This window comes from Miniopterus schreibersii (genome assembly GCF_964146895.1).
Source record: "Miniopterus schreibersii genome assembly, chromosome: 3".
In the NCBI taxonomy this organism is placed as follows: domain Eukaryota; kingdom Metazoa; phylum Chordata; class Mammalia; order Chiroptera; family Miniopteridae; genus Miniopterus; species Miniopterus schreibersii.
Genome location: NC_138103.1, coordinates 11,446,655 through 11,459,944, shown reverse-complemented (window position 1 = coordinate 11,459,944; position 13,290 = coordinate 11,446,655). Strand labels below are relative to the sequence as shown.

The following is a 13,290-nucleotide window of genomic DNA, read 5'->3' as shown; positions in this document are numbered from 1 at the left end:
GGTGAGTTAGGAAGGTATCACCCACTGCCCTCAGAGACAGTGTGCTTGGTGGTCCTTGCACCCAGATGTTGGCTCCTAATCCTGTTCCCTAGTAAAGAGATGATGTGGTTTATTCCATCCATGCCTCAGGGAAGAGAAATAAATGATGAGACACTTCGGATATTTTTAAAGAATCAGTAGTTCTGTGAAAAAGCAAAAGTCTATAATGATTCTCAAATACAACAAAATCAAATGAGGTGGGCTAAGAGAAATTAGGCTGAAATTCCAGTAATGTTTACAGACTCTCCTAAATGTTGATACACCCAAAACATTGTGCATACTGTGGTAATGTTTTGATCTCCACCTAAGTTATCGTAAACCAGGCCAACAGATGAACTGAGTTCCTCAGAGGGTGCCAAGTCCCATCAACTTTTCAACTAAAATCAACTTGAGAAAATAAAGTGATCCAGCAGCACTGATACTGATAGTGGATTAGTAACTGGCTTTTTAAGATGTTTGGAAACATTCAGTAATCTGAGATAACAAGTGTCTGATTTATTCATTTCCAGGAGTGCTTAGGAAGATGTTACTGGTTAGATTCCACCCCACCACCACCACCCTCCATTATGAGATCAAGTAGATTATGTGTGTGTAATAGTTTGAAATGCCTAAGGGAATTGAATTAATCAGGCTTGTAAGGCAAGTACAATATTTGGGGGGCATCAATCTGTCAAATTTATACTCTAACTGAACATTAATCAAAGAATGTGAAAGTGAGTTTTACATACGAATTATAAGGTTAGTCAGTACAATGATGTCCAGAAGCAAGGGTAAAAGCTTAAAGAAAATGAGATTTTAAATAGCCAGGCTGCGTGGCTCAGCGATTGAGCATTCACCTAAGATCCAGGAGATCGAGATGCGATTCCTGGTCAGGGCACATGCCTGGGTTTCGGGCTCGATCCCCAGTGGGGGGCGTGCAGGAGGCAGCCAATCAATGACTCTTGTCATTGATGTTTCTCTCTCTCTCTCTCCCTCTCCCTTCCTCTCTCTGAAATCAATAAAAAATATTTAAAAAAAAAAAAAAAAAGACACAAATAATGTACAAGTTCCCTAACTTGGATGTGGCTCCTCCACTAGATTGCTGCCAAGTGATGCCCCTTCTCCAAGGGCAGGCCTGAATCTGTTCTGTTCTCATGGTCTCTCCCATCAGAGCAAAGCCCCTGGCACACAGCCCACAGTTTGTTGAATGAGTGAATGAATGAGGTACAGAGTGGAGGTTGTAGGCCCAGGGGCCCCTAACCCCAGGTAGCCAAACCGCCCCCCCCCCCCCACGGCACACAAAGGCAAACAGGGAAGCACATGGCCTTTATTAATACTTCCAGCCCGTAGGAGGCCCTAGGCCAGAGACCAAGCCCAAGGGGCCTGGCTGTCCTTGCCAAGCAGACCAGGCTCTGGTACAGAGGCACTCAGGGTGGGCAGTGGATCAGCTCAGGTGCTCAGCATTTCCCAAGAGGGCAGCGGCCTGGGAAGAGGCAAAGCAGAGCCCTGGTGAGGTGTCCCCTCCTCACCTCTTGGGGGAAACTGAGCCCTCTCCCTCCTCTTATATCTGAGGTCAGTCACTCAGCAGACAACAAAACAAGGTCTGAGAGTCTGCCATCCCTCCAAAAAGCTGGGGGCATCCCCAAGTGCAGCTTGAAGGGGTGACAGTGGTGGCATGGGAAGAGTGGGGGACGGGACCACTGTGCTCCCTCTCACCTCCATAGCCATTTTCCGGTGGGCCACTGGGGCCTCTCTTCACCTCAGGGCCCCCTAGGGTACAGACAGACAAGCCAGCGGACCTAGGTCACAGAACTTTTGAGTGTTCCCCCCAGCTTCAGCTCAGGCCTTGGGAGACCCCTACTTACCAAAGGGCCTGGGGCCCAGCTCTGGCCTCAGCTGTCCATAGGGCCCTGGGGGGGGGGGGGCGGACAGAAGGTAGGAACATTGAGTTCCCGATGGCCCTTGTTCTGGTCTGTTACCTCCCCATCTTAGTCCCAGTGCCAGGTTCATGCTCAGGGACCCCTGCTCTACCTATCCCTCTTCCAGTTCCATCCATTCCTGTCCCCCTCATATTCCTTCCACCATGAATGTCCCCTCCATCTCTGTAGGGCTATGGGGTGGGCCTGGGCCCAGGACCCAGCTCCCTAAAGCCACCCTTCATCCCCCCAACAATGTTCTTCCACACACCCAATTACCTGGCTGACTCTCAACCCCTGGGTATGCGCCTCTGGCCCCATATCCAGGCTTTAAGACAGCCCCCCAAGGCTGGAGGGAGGGCCAAGGAGAGCCCCTCAGAGCCTCAGTCTGACCTGCAGGAGGAGAGCTGAAATGGGAACCACTGCCCACCGGACCTGAACACCCAGAATGCCCCAGTCCTCCCAGGGCCTCAGGGTCTCCTACCCACTTGGCCTTGTCCCAACAGCCCTTGCCAGGGTTCACTCTGCTCCCTGAACTCTCATTTCTTTTTCTTCTTTTTTTATTTAAATATATCTTTATTGATTTCAGAGAGAGGAAAGGAGAGGGAGAGATAGAAACATCAATGATGAGAGAGTCATTGATCAGCTAGCCCGGAACCCGGGCATGTGCCCTGACCGGGAATAGAACCCTGATCACCTGGATCCTGGGTCAATGCTCAACAGCTGAGCCACGCCCAGCCGGGCCAGAACTCTCATTTCTTACCATGTTCTTCAGAGGCTGGAGCTGCGGCTTTGGGGTACACCAGTGCTTCCTCGCCATACCCTTTAAGAGATCCATGTGATTCACTCCTGACCAGCCCTTGGATGTCCCTTCCCCTACCCCCTGTACTCTGTCCCCTGGGTCCAACTCACAGTTTCTAAAGCCATTGGCCCCAGGGAACCCTGGAGGAGGAAAGAAGTCAGAGGCATGAGCAGTCCCTGAGCCAGGAGCCCCTTCACCGCCCCCCCAACCCCACCCTCAGGCACCTGGCTGCAGGAGGGCCTCAGTGAAGACTCCAGCTCCCAGACGACCATTCCCGTAACTAAAACCTGCAGGAGACAGATTGGAGAGGGGATGGGGTAGGGGTGGGGGTGGACAGCGCTGGAGAAGCCAGGGTGACCAGCTCATGGAGAGACAGGCTGACTCAGAGACCACCTAGAGAGGGCCTCTCATATCCTCCCACCTTCAGCAAGATAGCCCTGCACAGCCTTCTGGAAGCCTTCCCTGACTTTTCCCAGCCTTCTGGGCAGCTTCCCTTCCCACCTGGCCTGTCTGTCACTCTACCCTCACCTGAGGTAAGATCGCACCTGGCTCTGGCCACCATTACAGCTCAGTGCATAGTACATATGCGCTGGGTGATAAGGGAAGAGACCGGGAGACATGACCACAGGAGGGCTCGCAATGAAGGAGGTGACAGGTCATGCCCAAGATGAGGACCTGGGGGGCTCACCAACTTTCTGAGGTTTGAGGCCATCACCAAAGCCTAGGGTAGAGGAAACAAGGGTCAGAAATGGGGGTGTGTGTGTCAGAAATAGCCACAAGGTGGGGGGATGGGATGGGAGGGAGAATTCAGACAAAGGAGGGCCCCCTCACCCAGTTCTGCTCCTGGTCCATAGCCATTTGAAGGGTGGTACCCTGTGAGGAGAATGGAGATCAGTGGGGAGGGCCCACACTTTCCCAAGTATGGATCTTAGGAACTCAGAGAAGGAAGAAGGGACTCTTCCTATCCACAGGGAAAGTAATCAGAATAATTGAGTTTAGAAAGCAGTAAGAGAAAAGGAGGGTAGACTCAGGAGGGACCTTCCCGGCCTGAACAGCTGAGGCAGCTTGGGAATAAGGGTAATGGGGGAGTGACCCTGATCTGGCATGGGGACTGAGGCAAACAGACTCACACCTGCTTTCTGAGGTTTCAGTCCCCACTGGATGGCTGGAGTCGGTGCTAGAAAGAAAACCAAGAGACAGGAGTAAGCCCAGGGCCAGGCAGGTTGGGATTGCCACAGCAGGGCCTCCGGGGAGCTGCCATATTGGGGGTCACACGGGTCTCAGGGACAGAATTCAGGTTTTTCTTCAGCTGGCTCTCAACAAGCCTCAATCTCATTTGAAGAATGGGTATATGGGCTTCTGAGCAGCCCAGCCCGGCCCAGCCCCTCCTGGGACCAGGTACATCACTGTCCCCTCATTGCCCCCCCACTCCACACTGACCTGGGAACTTGCCATTCTGCACTGGGGGAGGGGGCTTGGATTTGGGGCCCCAGCCACCTGCTTTATCAGAAGGACCCCCTGGAGTGGGAAGCCTGGGAAGAAGCAATGGAGGAACCTTCCCACTGCAGGGACCTAGATAGGAGAAGGGAGAGGGCAGTGAGCCTAGACCAGTGCCTATTCCGGCTGCCTTCCTGGCCTGTCCTAGCCAATCCACCAGCCTGCAGTAGCTTGGGCACAGCTTCCAAGGTGGGGACATTGGCCAGGTCAGAAAAAGCCCAGTTCCTGCGGGTCACAACCTGCTCTAGGGACCAGGTGACCCAGCCACCTGACATGGTTCCTGCTACTTGCCCACCCAGCCCCAAGGGCTTCCAGTAATATCCCTCCCCACCCCCGCCCAACCCCCAGCCCCTGGGGCCTCACCTGACTGGGCCCCCAGCCCATTTCCATTGCCGTATCCTGGAAAGGAAAAGCAGGGATGTGAGGGATAGTATGGGGGGGGTCCTGGAAGGAGAAGTAGAAGGAACAGGACAGAAAGAGGGGGCTCTCTCACTTGCCTGGCTTATGAGGTTTCATACCCCCTTCCAGACCTGCAGGAGAAACAGAGAGACTGCTTCAGAGGGGACCAGTCCCTCCCTAGGAGTGAGCCCTCTCTACCCGAGACCCTCATTGTACTCACCTGGTGGGAGCCCATTTCCTGGTGTGTATCCTGGGAGGGAGAGCAGGAATGAGGTCTGGGGCTTGGGGGAGGGGGGGAGACTTCAGGTGGAGATGGGCGAGGGCAGGGATGGGCTCACCTGGCTTTGGAGGGCTCATGCCCCCTCCTAGGCCTGGGGAGGAACAGATGGGGACTGAGTGACAGGTGGACTCCATTCTGCCCTTTCTCTTTCCCAGTACCCAACTCTTCACCCCATGGGACTACCTCTTCCCCTCCACCTCCCAGAACTCCAGGCCTGCCCTGCCTCCCTCTCCTGGCTGGCCCCGTCACTGGGGAACGCTCCAGCTCCCAGCCTATTCCTGTAAACTGGGGAGACAGGCTGGAGGTTGTGAGGGGGACAGGGTTAGAGGGAACAGACAGTTTCTGGAGACAGAAGAGGAGTCGGGGGTCTAATTCTGACACCAATTTCAATTCTGGGGTTTTTCTAACATCGAGCAATTTTCAGATACCAGCTGGGTGTCCTACAATTTAACTCAATTCTGACACTATCTACTTGGACATAGCATCGGATCCCACAGGCTAAGGGCTCAGTCCCACAATAATATTCCCTCCTCCCACTTCAGGTGCCAATTGCCAGTCCAGGTTGTCATCTGTGCTTCTGACCAATCAGCTATATAAATTGGAGGTTCCCATAATCCCCTCTTTGGGTTCAATTAATTTTCTAGAGTGGCTCCCAGAACTGAGGAAAATACATACTAGATCACAGGTTTATTATAAAAGGATACAGCTCAGAAACAGCCAAATGAACAAAATGTACAGGATAAGGTGCCCTGGCCAGTATGGTTCTGATTCTGTGGTCAGAGCATCGGCCCGCACACTGAAGGGTCTCAGGTTCAATTCCCAGTTAAGGGCACATACCTGGGTTGCAGGTTCAGTCCCAAGCCCCGGTTGGGATGCATGTGGGAGGCAACCAATCAATGTGTCTCACATTGATGTTTCTCTCCGTGTGTGTGTGTGTGTGTGTGTGTGTGTGTCTCCCCCCCCCCCCCCCCCCCCCCCCCCCCGCCTTCCACTCTCTCTGAAAATCAGTGGAAAAAATGTCCTCAGGTGAGGATTAACAATAACAACAACAAAAATGTATAGGATAAGGTATGTGGGAAGGCATGCAGAGCTTCCATCTGGAGCCCACCACCCTCCCTGCACAACCCCGTTCACCAACCTGCGAGGAAGCTCTCCCAACCTTGTCCTTTGGGTATTTATAGAGGCTTCATTACACCCGGAGGATTGATTAAATCATTGGCCACTGGTGACTGAACTCAATCTCCAGCACCGCCTCTTCCCAGAAGTAAGGGAGTGGGATTAAGAGTTGCAACCCTCCAATCACAAGGTGGGTTCCCCTGGCAACCAGCCCCCTCCCCTTAGGTGACCAAAGGGTTTTCCAAAAGTCACCTCATTAACACAACAAAAGAACCTTTATCTCTCTCAGTACTTTGGAAATTCCAAGGCTTTTAGGAGCCAGCTCTGTGCCGGGATGGAAGACCAAATATATATTTATTATAAATCACAATATCACAGTGGGGGTAGAGAGGAAGAGTTTACCTGGCTTCTGAGGCTTCATGCCCTCAACAATGCCTAGAGAAGAGATGGGAGCAGGTGAGGGACCCATTACCCACCCACTGGGCCTCTCTTCTAGCCTAGCATCTGGCTCCCCAGGGCCCACTCCACTGCCTGGTCCATAGCCCATGGGAACCACAGGGCCTGTGGGGACAGGAGAGGGAGAGGCAGAAGGAGAATGGAGCTGGGCTGCTTCTTCTTCTCTCAGTTTAGGAACCACAGCCCTGGGGCCGCCTCTGTCTCATGCCACCTCCATTCTATTGCCAACTCTGAGTTCTCCAAGTCAGGCAGTAGCTCATGAGAGGACCATCTGAACAAGGTCTGGGTGAAGACACCCCCCCTCCCCACCCCACCCCGCAAGGGCCTCCTACTCTCCTCCTTTCCAGCTTCTCTCAACCCCTTAGTACCTACCTGTTTAGTAGGTATCCTGAGCTGGGGGGCAGTGGGGGTGGGAAGGATGAATAGGGGGTTTGGGACCCTGCCTAAGGTGGGGTGAAGGCTCGCATGTGTCCTTCAAAGTCAAGCCAGAACCAGGGATCATGGAGGCTGTCCCCAGCCTTTTTTTTTTTTTTTAATATGTTTTTTTAAATTGATTTCAGAGAGAGGAAGGGAGAGAGAGAGAGAAACATTAATGATGAGAATCACTGACTGGCTGCCTCCTGCACTCCCCCGACTGAGGATTGAGCTTGAAATCTGGGCATGTGCCCTGACTAGGAATCGAACTGTGACTTCCTGGTTAATGGGTCGACACTCAACCACTGAACCACACCAGCCTGGCCCCAGCCTCTTTTAATCATTCCCCAGTCCTACCCCTCAAAAGCCTAGAGGTGAGAGAGGAAGCTCAGATGTAGACCCCCACCTCAGACCTCACCAGTCTCACCTGGCTGGGCTCCCAGCCCGTTCCCGAATCCTAGGGAGATATATCAAAGTAGAGTGTCAGTGGGGGGGCGGAAAATTCTGAGTTTTGAAGAGGTGGAGAAAACTAGGAAGGGATGAGGCTCACCTGGCTTCTGGGGTTTCACACCCGCTCCAACGCCTGGTGGAGAGACAGGGAGCAGGTGAGGGACCCTGGCCCCACCCTGCGCCTCCTCAGAACCCCAGCCTACCCCTACCTGGTCCATAGCCATTTTGAGCTGCAGGGCCTGTGGGGAGAAGGTGGGGGAATAAAGCTGGCTGTGGGGCTGAGGCCAGCACTGGGGGTCCCTTGGGCGTGCCTCCCACTCCTCTCCCCATGGTCCTTGGTGCCCCTGACACCCTTACTCCTGAAGCAGGTAGTGTCCTTCTGCTGAGTCATGCACAGACCCCCCCTCAATGTACTTAGTGTTGAGGGAGGTTGTGAAAGAGAGAGGCCTGAGAGAAATGAGGAGGGGCAGGATGGCTGTCCTCTCACCTGGCCCAGGGGTTTCATATCCCTTTCTAGGCCTGGGAGGCAGAGAGGCTAACATAGGCTCCACTAGGCCTCCCAGCTCTCCTCTCCTCCCTCCCAGTCTCTCAGGACCCAGACCAGCCGCCCTCACTTAGCCGGGTTCCCAGTCCATTTCCATTACCATACCCTGGGGAGGAAAAACAGGGGTGGGCTTGAGGGGCAGTATGTGGAGGGGTTCAGTAGAAGGCAGGACAGAATCAGGCAGCCTCAGAGGTGCCTCGCCTGGTTTTCCCCTCACCTGGTTTCTGAGGTTTCACTCTCCTTCCCAGGCTACAAGCCAACCCTCTATCTCCCCACTACTGGGCACCTAGTTCTCTACACACACCCAGCCCCCTGCCCTAGTTCCTAACCCTCTCCTCTCCTCTCCCTCCAAGAAGCCTGGGCTCCTGCCCCAGGGAAGGCCCAGCTGGGCCTGGAGAGAGACAGGGAAGTGTGAGTAGGAGGTGCTCTGGCTTCAGAGGGTACACGAATAGAGACAAGACTATGGCACGACTCACCTGGCTTCTGTGGCTTCATGCCGCCCCCAAACCCTGAAGAAGATTTGGGAGCAGGTGAGGAACTCAGAAGCCCATTGCAGGGCCTGCCCAGGTTCCTACCCACTCTCCTCCTACCTGCTCCAAATCCATTCTGGGTTACTGGGCCTGGGGGAAAGGGAGGGTGAGCTGAAGGGACTGGGGGGTCTGGCTGAGGTGGAGATAAATGTCTCCCTCTTGGAGCAAGCCAGAAAGCTGGCATCCTAGAGGCTTCCTTCTAGTGCCCCCTCAATTATTCACCAATCCTGCCCCTCCAAGGCCTTTGAGGCAGGCAGGAGGAGACACCCAGACATAGATTCCCCCCTAGTCTCACCTGGCTGGGCTCCAAGCCCATGCCCATTTCTGTTCCTGAATGCTGGGGGTACAGATTCAGGTGTGGGTATGAATGAGGGGTGGGGAGCTCAGGTTTGGGGGAAGTGGAGAGAAACAGGCTGGGGTGAGGCTCACCTGGCTTCTGGGGCTTCACACCCGCTCCAAAGCCTGGTGGAGAGACAGGGAGCAGGTGAGGGACCCTGGCCCCACCCTGCGCCTCCTCAGAACCCCAGCCTACCCCTACCTGGTCCATAGCCATTTTGAGCTGCAGGGCCTGTGGGGAGAAGGTGGGGGAATAAAGCTGGCTGTGGGGCTGAGGCCAGCACTGGGGGTCCCTTGGGCGTGCCTCCCACTCCTCTCCCCATGGTCCTTGGTGCCCCTGACACCCTTACTCCTGAAGCAGGTAGTGTCCTTCTGCTGAGTCATGCACAGACCCCCCCTCAATGTACTTAGTGTTGAGGGAGGTTGTGAAAGAGAGAGGCCTGAGAGAAATGAGGAGGGGCAGGATGGCTGTCCTCTCACCTGGCCCAGGGGTTTCATATCCCTTTCTAGGCCTGGGAGGCAGAGAGGCTAACATAGGCTCCACTAGGCCTCCCAGCTCTCCTCTCCTCCCTCCCAGTCTCTCAGGACCCAGGCCCAGCTGCCCTCACTTAGCCGGGTTCCCAGTCCATTTCCATTACCATACCCTGGGGAGGAAAAACAGGGGTGGGCTTGAGGGGCAGTATGTGGGGGGGTTCAGTAGAAGGCAGGACAGAATCAGGCAGCCTCAGAGGTGCCTCGCCTGGTTTTCCCCTCACCTGGTTTCTGAGGTTTCACTCTCCTTCCCAGGCTACAAGCCAACCCTCCATCTCCCCACTACTGGGCACCTAGTTCTCTACACACACACCCAGCCCCCTGCCCTAGTTCCTAACCCTCTCCTCTCCTCTCCTCTCCCTCCAAGAAGCCTGGGCTCCTGCCCCAGGGAAGGCCCAGCTGGGCCTGGAGAGAGACAGGGAAGTGTGAGTAGGAGGTGCTCTGGCTTCAGAGGGTACACGAATAGAGACAAGACTATGGCACGACTCACCTGGCTTCTGTGGCTTCATGCCGCCCCCAAACCCTGAAGAAGATTTGGGAGCAGGTGAGGAACTCAGAAGCCCCCTTGCTGGGCCTGCCCAGGTTCCTACCCACTCTCCTCCTACCTGCTCCAAATCCATTCTGGGTTACTGGGCCTGGGGGAAAGGGAGGGTGAGCTGAAGGGACTGGGGGGTCTGGCTGAGGTGGAGATAAATGTCTCCCTCTTGGAGCAAGCCAGAAAGCTGGCATCCTAGAGGCTTCCTTCTAGTGCCCCCTCAATTATTCACCAATCCTGCCCTTCCAAGGCCTTTGAGGCAGGCAGGCAGGAGACACCCATAGATTTCCCCCTAGTCTCACCTGGCTGGGCTCCAAGCCCATGCACATTTCTGTTCCTGAATACTGGGGGTACAGATTCAGGTTGGGTATGAATGAGGGGAGGGGAGCTCAGGGTTTGGGGGAAGTGGAGAGAAACAGGCTGGGGTGAGGCTCACCTGGCTTCTGGGGTTTCACACCCGCTCCAAAGCCTGGTGGAGAGACAGGGAGCAGGTGAGGGACCCTGGCCCCACCCTGCGCCTCCTCAGAACCCCAGCCTACCCCTACCTGGTCCATAGCCGTTTTGAGCTGCAGGGCCTGTGGGGAGAAGGTGGGGGAATAAAGCTGGCTGTGGGGCTGAGGCCAGCACTGGGGGTCCCTTGGGCGTGCCTCCCACTCCTCTCCCCATGGTCCTTGGTGCCCCGACACCCTTACTCCTGAAGCAGGTAGTGTCCTTCTGCTGAGTCATGCACAGACCCCCCCTCAGTGTACTTAGTGTTGAGGGAGGTCATGAAAGAGAGAGGCCTGAGAGAAATGAGGAGGGGCAGGATGGCTGTCCTCTCACCTGGCCCAGGGGTTTCATATCCCTTTCTAGGCCTGGGAGGCAGAGAGGCTAACATAGGCTCCACTAGGCCTCCCAGCTCTCCTCTCCTCCCTCCCAGTCTCTCAGGACCCAGGCCCAGCTGCCCTCACTTAGCCGGGTTCCCAGTCCATTTCCATTACCATACCCTGGGGAGGAAAAACAGGGGTGGGCTTGAGGGGCAGTATGTGGAGGGGTTCAGTAGAAGGCAGGACAGAATCAGGCAGCCTCAGAGGTGCCTCGCCTGGTTTTCCCCTCACCTGGTTTCTGAGGTTTCACTCTCCTTCCCAGGCTACAAGCCAACCCTCCATCTCCCCACTACTGGGCACCTAGTTCTCTACACACACCCCCAGCCCCCTGCCCTAGTTCCTAACCCTCTCCTCTCCTCTCCCTCCAAGAAGCCTGGGCTCCTGCCCCAGGGAAGGCCCAGCTGGGCCTGGAGAGAGACAGGGAAGTGTGAGTAGGAGGTGCTCTGGCTTCAGAGGGTACACGAATAGAGACAAGACTATGGCACGACTCACCTGGCTTCTGTGGCTTCATGCCGCCCCCAAACCCTGAAGAAGATTTGGGAGCAGGTGAGGAACTCAGAAGCCCATTGCAGGGCCTGCCCAGGTTCCTACCCACTCTCCTCCTACCTGCTCCAAATCCATTCTGGGTTACTGGGCCTGGGGGAAAGGGAGGGTGAGCTGAAGGGACTGGGGGCTCTGGCTGAGGTGGAGATAAATGTCTCCCTCTTGGAGCAAGCCAGAAAGCTGGCATCCTAGAGGCTTCCTTCTAGTGCCCCCTCAATTATTCACCAAGCCTGCCCTTCCAAGGCCTTTGAGGCAGGCAGGAGGAGACACCCAGACATAGATTCCCCCCTAGTCTCACCTGGCTGGGCTCCAAGCCCATGCACATTTCTGTTCCTGAATGCTGGGGGTACAGATTCAGGTTGGGTATGAATGAGGGGTTGGGAGCTCAGGGTTTGGGGGAAGTGGAAAGAAAGAAGCTGGGGTGAGGCTCACCTGGCTTCTGGGGCTTCACACCCATTCCAAAGCCTGGTGGAAAGACAGGGAGCAGTGAGGGACCAGGGCCCCACCCCTGAGCCTCCCCAGAACCCCAGGCTGCCCCTACCTGGTCCATAGCCATTTTGAGCTGCAGGGCCTGGTGGAAGGAGAGAGGGGACTCTGGGTACTGGCCTCTCTCTGAGGCTCCACGCTAAGCCTGGCCCCTTTAGCTCTCACCCCAGACCTAGACTCACCTAACTGGATCCTAGACTTTCCCTTGGCTTCCAGCCTCCTTCCAGAGCCTTGAATGTCATACCTAGCTGCCTGGGTCCTCCTGGTTAGGTTTCACTGCCAGCAGCCATGTAAACTGGGAGGGTGAACTCCTTGAGGCTTCTTTCTCCACACCAGCTGCTTGCTATCAGCATTAGCTCCTGCCCCATGGCCTCCCAGCCACTTCCAAGGCCTGCACCCTCCCGGGTCCTCATTTTTCAGTGGGCCCCGCCCTCTAGTGGGCATCCTGGCCTCCAGTTGCACTCACACTCCTTTCCTGTCTTCCTCCGCCTGCCCACATGCCCCAGGCTTTTGGCTGGCCCCTGGATGTTTGTTGAATGAGTGTTTCTTGTGGGAGAGGCAGAGTGCGGGTCTCACCTGGCTTCTGAGGTTTTAGTCCTCCGACACCTGAGGAAGAGAGGGCACTGTCCATGAGTCGGTGAGTCCACTTCACTCCTCCTCTCCCCTTAGAACTAGGGTCAGGCGCCCGGATCAGCTACCCCCTCGGCCACACCCCTACTCTGAGCCCCAGGGCCTTGCCTGGCTGGACTCCAGCTCCGGGGAAGGCCCCGTTCCGGAATCCTGGGGAGACAGAGCAGGAGAGAGTAAGGAGAGATCTGGAACTTGAGGGAAACAGATAAGGAGATATTAGATAGAGTGGGACTTACCTGCCTTCTGGGGTTTTCCATTCCCTCCGTAGCCTGGGGAAGAGATGAGCAGGTGAGGGACCCAGAAGCCCCATCTCTGGGCCTGCCCCAGAAACAGCTCCTACCCTCATCCACCAGCTATCCCTTCCCTACCTGGTCCAAAGCCGTTCTGCACTGTGAGACCTGTTGGGGGGATGACACAGAAAAGCTGGGTGCTGCTGAAGTAGAAATGGCCCCCAGCCTCCCCTCCCCTGCCCCACAGACCCCTGGACTCCCCTCCGTTCAGCCTGGCTAGATTCACAAAAGGGGGCAGGTGACTGTGGGGGCCTGTGACAGGAAGGGGCTGGGGAGACTGAGGCAGTGAGGAACTGGAGCCCCAGACCCCTCCCCACAGCTGCCCTCTGTTTCTGGCCCTTGAGACTTCCAGGTAGTATAACTCCTGCTGCTGTTTCCTGAGAGACTAGGAGATCCAGGGAGTCCAGCCCTAGAAACATTAGCCTCCAGGAGCCAGGGTTTTTCATTCTCTGCTTAAATCCCCAGGCCCCCAGCTCTCTTCCAGCTGCTGGATCTGCCTTCTCATTTTCCACCTCCCATGGGTTCCCCCGCTCCTATAGTCCTGACCACAATCCTTGAGATGGCACTGGGCTTGTGTGGTCCTGGGCTTGTGGGTTGAGCCTACGGGAGTCATCAGCCTCGTTCAGGTTGACCAAGCACAGGGTCTGCTGT

At 55.7% G+C, this 13,290-nt stretch overlaps 1 protein-coding gene across 1 annotated transcript; it reads right to left on the bottom strand.

The window, feature by feature from the left end:
* Positions 1–1,325: 1,325 nt before the first annotated feature.
* GREP1 (glycine rich extracellular protein 1) lies at positions 1,326–11,697 on the bottom strand. The gene is made up of 27 exons (XM_081132645.1): positions 11,666–11,697; positions 11,183–11,215; positions 10,370–10,399; positions 10,261–10,293; positions 9,780–9,812; positions 8,961–8,990; positions 8,852–8,884; positions 8,483–8,512; positions 8,369–8,401; positions 7,558–7,587; positions 7,449–7,481; positions 7,326–7,355; positions 6,431–6,463; positions 4,971–5,003; positions 4,853–4,882; positions 4,731–4,763; positions 4,597–4,632; positions 3,869–3,913; positions 3,568–3,609; positions 3,425–3,457; positions 2,961–3,023; positions 2,847–2,876; positions 2,698–2,757; positions 2,214–2,327; positions 1,884–1,928; positions 1,735–1,788; positions 1,326–1,501 (listed from the first exon to the last, which is right to left on the bottom strand). The coding sequence occupies exons 1-27, from the start codon at positions 11,688–11,690 to the stop codon at positions 1,476–1,478; spliced, it is 1,050 nt and encodes a 349-aa protein (XP_080988771.1). The 5' UTR covers positions 11,691–11,697; the 3' UTR covers positions 1,326–1,475.
* Positions 11,698–13,290: the final 1,593 nt, after the last annotated feature.